General features: G+C 52.3%; 1 protein-coding gene across 1 annotated transcript; it reads left to right on the forward strand.

Moving 5' to 3' along the window:
- The first annotated feature begins 4452 nt into the window (after positions 1–4452).
- On the forward strand, positions 4453–6442 carry LOC114057594 (receptor-transporting protein 3-like). Its single transcript, XM_027884084.1, has 3 exons — positions 4453–4743; positions 5780–5975; positions 6365–6442. The coding sequence occupies exons 1-3, from the start codon at positions 4562–4564 to the stop codon at positions 6404–6406; spliced, it is 420 nt and encodes a 139-aa protein (XP_027739885.1). The 5' UTR covers positions 4453–4561; the 3' UTR covers positions 6407–6442.
- Positions 6443–8544: the final 2102 nt, after the last annotated feature.

Here is an 8544-nt window from a genome sequence, read left to right on the forward strand (position 1 = left end):
TTGATGATGGAGAATGGCCAGACCCCTCTGTGAGACGTGAGACTGATCCCTGTCAGCATCTGCAGGGAGCTTGGATGTGTGACTTCATGTGCCTAAGCTATACCAAAGCAAACAAAACCCTCTATGTGAGGCTTGGGAGCCAGCCTGGCTCCTTATATACCCCAGCCTTGATTAAAGGTGGTTGGGAACAACATGTGAACAAGCACTCCTTAAAAAAACCTGTTTCGCTTAAAGAAAGCTGAACTTACAAAACACGTATCAAGAAAACTGGGCAGGCAGATGAAGATAGAGAGACACTTGCAGCAGTGTCTTTGAGGAGAGCCATGGAGCAGCAAAGTGCTGTTCCTAAACAACAGGGCATTGCAGATTCTGGGGGGGGGAAGGGGTGGTCAGGACATAGAACAGTAAGGTCATTTTCAGGTGAGCACTGTCTTGATCACTGGAAGGTCTTGGAGATGTGTTTTTGTTTGAAAGAGGTTAGGCTGGAGGTGATGCAGGAAGTATGTGGGTTATTTGGCCCCCGGGTTAATGAGATGGTCTGTGTGGCACTGTGGTGTGGAAGTGTTGCCATGGCCTTGACTTGCTGGGAAAGCAGATGTCAGTCCTGGAAGAGACAGGCTGGGCTAAGCTAATGAGTGGTGTCACTGATCATGGGAGGGATGGGCTGCTGGGCAGGCTGCCTGTGTCTAACCGTGGCTTGCACAGCCCTGGTGTGTCCTAAAGGGTCCAAGCCACAGCATCTCTGTCCTGTCCCACCAAACGCCTTGCCCTGCCTGTCACAAACCTGCTGAAGCCTTGTAGAATATCTGCATTTCCTCCCACCACCCTCACTTTGCTTTCTCTAGTTTTGCTTTGAGTCGTCTCCAGAGTTTCTTCTCTCTCTTCTTCCCTTTGCTGGGATGTGATACTCAAGGAAGGTGGTGGCATGTGAGATCCTGACACATGGGGGCTCGGAGGGACAGGCAGGAGCCCTGTACCTGCCCACTCCACTGCCCTAAGACCAAACCTACTGTCCATGGAACTGTGGCAGAGCCTTGTCGGAGGGTGCTGAGCTCTCTCCTTACGACTGGAGAGATCATCACAAGGCTCACCTGAAAGTCAGGTATCCCAAATCCATGTGGACTGATATCTGTCCACATCTTCACATCCTGCTCCATTAAACCTTTCCCCATCGCTCAGCATCCCTCTCATCCCAGAAGTCTTGGGTGATGAGGCAATTACCTCTCTAAAATCTGGCTTGGGCATACCCCCATTTCCAGAGGACCTGATACTCCTTGCCTCAAATCCACTCTGGGATAGTTGGACCCTTCTTCTCCAAGGGCTTGCATGTGGAGGCAATCCAGCCTGGAAGGGAACCTGCAGCTATTGCTTGTCCCTAGAGGTGGTGGGTTTCACCACAACAGGGTGACAACCACTCAACGTCAGCAGTGGCAAGGTCGGAGGGGGATTGAGGCACAGAGAGCTGGCACGGAACTGTGTCCCAGGAGGATATGGACGCCCAATTACCCATCTGCTTCAAGGAGAGCAAAAAAGAGGATCTGTGAAACTCTAGATGAGTCAGCCTGCCTTGGTACCCAGAAAAACTCTGGAACAAATTAGTAAGGCCACCAAGCAGTAACATTGACAGGACAATACTGTGGCTGAGATAACGCATTTAGCAGGAATGTGTGCCAAACCAACCTTGTTTTCTCTTCATTAGGGTGACAGGCTGGGTACAGCAGGGAAAGCAAGAGTGATGCTATCTTTGTGCTGTCTTATGTGAAATTCTCATAAGCAAATTGGGGAAATGGGAAATTCTGCCACTGTGGGTGAATGGCTTCCCAAAGAGCTATATCCCATGAGCAGTTATCAATATCTCATGACAGCAGACACATCAAACTAGTTTTCTGTGGAAGCATGGCTCACATGAAGGCAAGATGCTCTTGAGGGAGGGTGTAGGACCTATTTGAGGGGAGGGTTGGAAAACAAATTTACCCTGATGACCTGGAGAAAATGTCCTGAAAGAATGACTGATGGAAAATAATCGGGTGTGTTTAGTGCAGGAAAAGATGATGAAAGTCTTCAGAGTGGGGAAAAAGCCCCGGTATAGAGCAAGCAGTTTAAGGTTCTGCCCTGTTGCTCAGATGTCAGTCCATCTGTCCTGCAAACCTTGCCATGCCCACGAACACAACATCCCCACTGCTGAGGGGATGTCCCTCTTTGCAGTCCTGCCTGTGAACTGGGGTTGAATGTTCCTATCTGCCCCTCCTAGGGACTGCTGGCAAGATGGAGCCACCTGTGTACAGGGTGACCCATCCCAAAAGAAGTAATGGATGTCCCAGCAAGGATGGGGTGCACATGGGCCAACGAGAGTCCTCATGGGCCTGGGCTGGAGACCTGGGGGACAGGGAGGCTGACACACACTGAGAGATGAAGAGGAGGAGAAAGAACTTTGGGAAACCTTCCCGCTTCCGCAGGGGCTGCTCAGTTAGGGGTGGGAGCTGAAGTAAAAAAATAATTTCAGGCTGTGTGAAAGCAGCAGGGAAATTACCACACAGGCTGCACCTTGTGTGCTACCTTCACACATTCCATGGAGGACTCATGACCAGTGTGCCGGGATGGAGAGAACTGTCAGGGTCTGTCTCCAGCAAGGGTTGCCAGCCTAGTGGGGTCATTCTGTGTCCTGGACAGGGCTCATCCCTGCTCTCTGCTGAGGCTGGGCTGCTCCCTGTGGCAGCAACTTTGGTTTCCAAGCAGGTGCTGGTAAGCAGCAAGGTGCTTGGGCAGAGCTGGGAGGTGTGTGTGAAATAGAACAGGACGTCAAAGCAGTTTCGTCTCTGGGGGTGGTTCTGGGAAAGTCCCTTTAGTAAAAGCAAGTCAAAAGCTTTAATAGAGGGACCAGCACCCAGCTCTGTCTCAGAGATGACTGTGAGGGCTCGGCACATCGTGAGTTGTGATTTGAGTTGTGTTGCCATGATGTAACAGGGGACTGGTTTCCATCACAGCTTAGTTTTGGAGACAGGGACCCGTCCCTGCGTGAGGAGTGTCACTGGATTTCTGCTGAACACTGTGTCTGAGGGGCAGCATTTTGGTCCCTGGAGTGGGAAATATGGGGAGCAGTGCCTGTCCCATCGGGACCATCCCTCTGCCCTGTGGCAGCAGTCTCGGAGAGGAAGAGCTGCGCTGAAAGAACAGACCCTCCAGATGAAGTAATCAGTGTGTTTGGGGTTGAACACAGGCAGCTCTGCCTGCCTTTTTCTTGCATTCAACCCCCCACAGACTAAATCTTGGACAATAACACAGAGAGGTCCAAGGGGGCAGGAAGATGCTGCAGGGTGGGGGCCCCATCCTGGTACCCTGCTGCTGCTGGGTCCCTATGTCATAGTGGGCCATGATGCCCCCTGTAAGGCCAGCCTTGATGCTGCTTAGCTCCTACTTTCTGCACTACAAGATTTGCAGCCCTGGAGACTTCTCTGTGGAAGGATGCATGGAGGAGTCTTCTATAGTGAACCTATAGAAATGGGGTCCACTGGGAAAGGAGTGAGAGGAGGCCAAGGAGATCTGCTACTTCCTCTCTTCCTCCCGTGCACCAGCCCTGAGCCAGGGATGTTCTCTGGCCCCGACCTGTGAGCATTGAAAAGGCTGGTGGGATGACTCCTCCTTTACTGTCCTGCTTATAGTTTGCTGCCCCAGCCCAAGCACGACCTCATGTACCCATAGCGGGGCTCTTGGGAAGGGGATGACTCAGGTCCCATCCACAGGTTAGGACTTTCTACCTCTTCATAAGGATCCTGAAGACCTTGGCTCCTCTCCTTCCAAGAATGCTCTTTCCTTCCTCCTAGTCCTCCCCAGATGATAGCATCAAGGGGTAAATAAGAGTGGAAGGATCTCAAAACAGGAAAGAACCTCAAAGCTGAAGATGTGGTCTGCCCTGGGACCTTGTTATGTCCCTCTGCTCTCACAGGACCAGCAGCACTCATCGTGAAGGTGTTGGAGGGGTCTTGGTACAAACGACTTTTCCTTCCAGCAGCAAAGATCAGAGGCTCCCTGCCAACCTGTGGTTGTTGGGACTTTTTCTGCTTGAGTTGGCTGGAAGTTGGTAAAAATAGCCCATGGTTAGTGGCAGCTATTGAGAGAGATAAGGTTACCTGGAGCATTATCAGTTACTGAGTCCTGTGTGGGTTTCACTTCCATTATTCCTAAGCTAGGCACAATCTCTGTCAGTTCACGCCACTGCCACAACAGTGATGGGCAAGGGCAGCCTGGCAGGTTTTGTTTCCAACCTCTCTGCCTGTGGACAGAGCAGCATCATGACAGCATGGCTCTGCAGGGTCAGGGGTTCATGTGTGGATCTTGATGGAACCCACCTGTCCTTGCTTTTGGAGACATTTTACCTGTCCAGGACCTGGTGCAGCGTCAGCAGGGACTGTTGACCCAGAGATCAGGAGGGGGCGGTGCTGCTCTTACGGGAGCAAAGGTTCCCCTCTTCAAGCACAAAGGCATTGTAGAAAGAGGAAAAACTTGGGGAAAACACAGTCACACGTGTATTAGCCCTCAGAAGCCACAAGCTTGACCTGCAAGCATGGTCACTGCCTCTTCCACAGCTCCAAGTGGAACCAGGATGAACTGGCAGGACATTTTCAAAGAGAAGCTTGCAAAAATGCATGTAACAGAGCAGTGGACACTTCAGGAGGATGATACCCTGCAGGCGCAGGCCCTCAGTCCTGGCTGGAAGGAGTTTGTGCAGCGCCATGCTCTTGGCAGGTAAGGGACTGCTGACTGAGTCCCTGTCGGAGTGGGAAAAGGGTTGATGTGCTGCCATGTGGATCTTTTCCTTTTTCAAAGTTTGCTTGTAGGAAACAGGTTTTGACACAAAAGGGGCAGTTTGGAGGTGGGCGAGGCTGGAAGGAGTTTTTCTGGTTTTGTTCAAAGCTTAGTGGGCTATTGCCAAACAGGAAAACATGATAATTGGAGGGGAGAAGAGTGCAGCAGCCTCCACAGGGCCAAAGGGCAGCTGGTATTTGGCCAGAAATTTCTCCATGTTGGTGTCAAGATGCCAGAGCTCCTCCAGTAAGCAGGGTTAGTTACACCACACTAGAGCCAAATCTTCTGGGTTTGGACCCAGAGGATGAGGACAGTGAGATCCATTGTCTGCCAGGATGTGGGGTGATGCCACAGCAGCCCCTGAACCTGCACCAGGCTATGAGATCTCAGAGCAGAGAGAGGCTGTGGGTCTGCATTGTTGATGAGAAGCCCCATCCCAAACATTTAGACCCTCAGACATCCTGCTCAGGTGGCAGCAAATGGAGACCTTTGTTGCCTGTCCCAATTGTGCAAGATGAAGAGCTGTGGGTTGCACACTTTTAGACTCCTCAAGATCCTCCCCTGCGCAGCAGCCTCCACTCACACCTTCCTTCTATTTTGCTTTTTTTTTTTTTTTGTCTTATCCAGTCTTGGGCTTGATGTTGGCTTTCTGCTGAGATGTGCTGAGCTGGCATGGGTGAGGGGCTGGGGTCCCAAATAAGGGCCTGATGTTTCCCACTCCAAGGACCCCTGCTCTTTGCAGTGGAGGAAGGATCCCAGCAGACAGCCTGGCTGCTAAGATCTTTAATGCTGGGGCCAGCCCTCAGCTCACATCTGTGGTCAACTCCCCAGCCTAGCATCATGCTGTTAGGGGAAGGACAGTTCAGTATAAAGCTTGCAGGAGCCATGGCTTCCCTGGTCCCTACTGGCTGAGTGGGAAGTTTCTGGCTCAGTATGGGGAGCCTGGGATGAGTTGGTCTCATCTGTGCCCTGACAGGTTTCAGTGCTCCCAGTGCTGTCGTAAGTGGACTTCGGCCAAAGTGCTCATCCTGTTCCACATGTGCCGGTGCCCAGGCCGGGGCACAGTATGGATGCGAGTCTTTCGCCAGGAATGCAGGTGCTGCCGCAACTCCCAGCTGGAGTATCCTGAGTTCAGCCTGGAGACTGTGGAGAGGATTCTGCACAATCTGGTGGTAAAGATCCTCCAGTATTTCTACAAGAAGCTTGTCCAGTCCTCTGACCTTCTGGAAGTTGTGGTGGATATACCAGTGACGGGGCCGCACGATAGCACCCACTGCGAGGCCTGCAGGCTTGGCATTTGCAACAAGTCATGGCAGGCCTTGGCATCGGATGCCCGGAAAGACTTGACAGATATGTGTCAATACGCAGCATGTGATGACAGGAAGAGCTTGTTAGATGCATATAGGTCCCTGAAACGCCAGCGCTCAGGGCCCCACAGAGCCTCAACCCGCCGCCCCTCACCCCGCAATAGCAACTTCCCCTGGAAACGCTGCTGCTGCATTGGCAGCTCTTTGCTCTTTGTTTTGGCAATGATCATCTTCTTCGTGGTTTATTTCACCAGGATGTAGTGGGACCTGGAGATTGCAAAGAGGAGCTGAGGTGATTGCTCAGGGAGCTGATGGAGTGCCTGGAAAACTGGGTGCCAAAGGTCAGCCCTCACTTATGGCTCAGCTAGGCTTTCCTGGCTTCTGGTGGCATGGGAACACATAAGAATGCCTCAGCCAGGCACCTTGACCCAAAGCCTCAGGGAAGGTGGTGAGTGTGATGCTTTCTTATGGAATATATTCTATGTGAGGATGACTCTCAGCTACTCCATGCAAAGGATGAGGTTTATTACTTGCAAGAATAAAACAAGCCCTTTATCCTCAGCCTAAAGATGGATTTGTGCTTTTTAATTTCTCTAGAGGCTTTTCTAAGTGTGTGGGAGCAGCTTGGAGAGAAGGTGGTGCTGCCTTTATTCACTGTCTGAGCTCAGCTTCCAGGGAGGCACATCCTTAGGCTCCCCTGCCTTTGGCCCTGATGTTTGCTTTTTCTGCCGGTGTAAGGTTTCCCCGTACTTTCACATATGCAACCTGCAAGCTATTGGTTAAAAACAAATGTACATAACAAGAAAACCCTGTGTGATCCATGGGACGTGTGGATTTGGTTTCCTGAATGTTCCATCCTGCTTGCCCCACCAACTTTCCCCCTTCCCCAGCACCTTTTCTCCTCCGCAGCCTCCGCAGCCCTGGCCATAGAGCCACCAGATGGAGCTGCAGATCTCCGGCACTGCACTGGGAAGAATTGGGACCAATGAGCTGACAGCACTGGGACGGGAGAGCATTCCCTAGGTGGGGGATGCCCTCCCTCCTATTTCTGTGATCAGCTGTTTCCCTGTAGCATGGTCCTTCTAAAGTCTATCCTACGTGGGAATGGAACTGATCTGTGGATGAGTGGCTCTGCTGGGGAGGAGGAGGAGGCTGATCCTGCAGCCTGGACCAACTCCCCTCCTGCGATGGGAGCTGCCCGCCCTCTCCCCGCCGGCGTTATGTCATGAAGCAGAGACATGGCCAAGTTTCTTTCTGCCATTGCCAATAGCCCTCTTCTTTCCATGCTGAGGTTTTCCCAGCCCCAGTCATCATGTCTGGCTGTCTGCAGCCTCCCCAGTCACCCAGCCGCTGAGGGGCTACTCCCTTGCCTGTGCCTGAGAAGTCAACTCTGGTGGAGACCACATCCCTGTGGGGGTCCTTATTTTCTTGCTTGAGTCTCTCTGCTCTTTCACAAGGGCAGACCCATCCCTTGCTCCTCTGTTAGTCTTCTGCACACCCCCTGTGCTCCCCATCCACAGCCTCATGTAAATATGCTGCTTTTGTCTTGATGTCCTCCTTGCCTCTGCCTACTTGTCTGTCCGTCTCCTCATGCTGTTTGAGCATGCCCTCTCCATCATGCAGCCCCTTCACCCCTCCCCAAAACTCAGAGCCACCTGAGAATGTGTAGGTTTCTTAGCCGTGGTCTCATTTTTGGGGTCCTTTTCAGGATACCCTTTCCAACATGCAGCTGTGCCCATCTCCCACTTGTTTCTTAGCAAACTGTCCTCAAACTGCTTCTTTCTGTGGCTCTTGGCACTTTTGGAGTACAGAGCAAGTCCTTGCAGCTCGGTGCAGCCCCAAGGTTGGTGAGCAGTGGCCAGGCCCCCAGCTAGCATGGGAACAGTGGAAGGTGGCTGAGGGAAGAAGGATGCTCTCTCTCTCTGTAGGTCCTGGGTGTCCCCTCCAGTCTGTTTGAGATTGGGCTCTGCTGTAGCCAACTCTCAGCTCACGCCTGGCACTCACATGCAGCCAGGGGCAGTAAAACCTCCTCGGGGATGTTTTTCTGGCTTTTCACCACAGCCAGACTGATAAATTGCTGTCTCCGCGCCTGTCTCCCTGGAGAGAAGCTCTCACCACTCTGGCAGGTTGCGAGGTGCCAGCAAAAGCAAAGCCTATTGTTGCTCCCACTTTTCTCCTTGGCTGCCTGTTGCCAGCCCACCCTGCAACCACTGAAGCGCCCGTGGGGCACGAGGGGTTGGCACTTGGCGGCAGCAGCTTGGTGAGCAGGGTATGAGGGCTGGGTTGTGATGGGGATTTCCCGGCAGAGCTATCAACAAGAGGTGGAGGAGAGTTTGTATTTATGAGTTATCTGTTGTAGTGCAGCAATATTTCTTAATGTGCCCCAGAGCTGTCTGGGCTCAGATCCTACAGATGATGGTTTAATGCTCAGAGA

This window comes from Empidonax traillii, unplaced genomic scaffold (genome assembly GCF_003031625.1).
Source record: "Empidonax traillii isolate 1590-97213 ecotype Southwest subspecies unplaced genomic scaffold, ASM303162v1 scaffold138:size3245559, whole genome shotgun sequence".
Lineage (NCBI taxonomy): Eukaryota > Metazoa > Chordata > Aves > Passeriformes > Tyrannidae > Empidonax > Empidonax traillii.

What these genes read in the sequence shown, in the direction of transcription:
- LOC114057594 (XM_027884084.1), top strand. Translation starts at nt 4,562, where the DNA reads ATGGTCACTGCCTCTTCCACAGCTCCAAGTGGAACCAGGATGAACTGG. An exon ending in CAGCGCCATGCTCTTGGCAG is followed by an intron (nt 4,744 to 5,779) that starts GTAAGGGACTGC and finishes GTGCCCTGACAG; the next exon opens with GTTTCAGTGCTCCCAGTGCT. An exon ending in GGATTCTGCACAATCTGGTG is followed by an intron (nt 5,976 to 6,364) that starts GTAAAGATCCTC and finishes TTATTTCACCAG; the next exon opens with GATGTAGTGGGACCTGGAGA.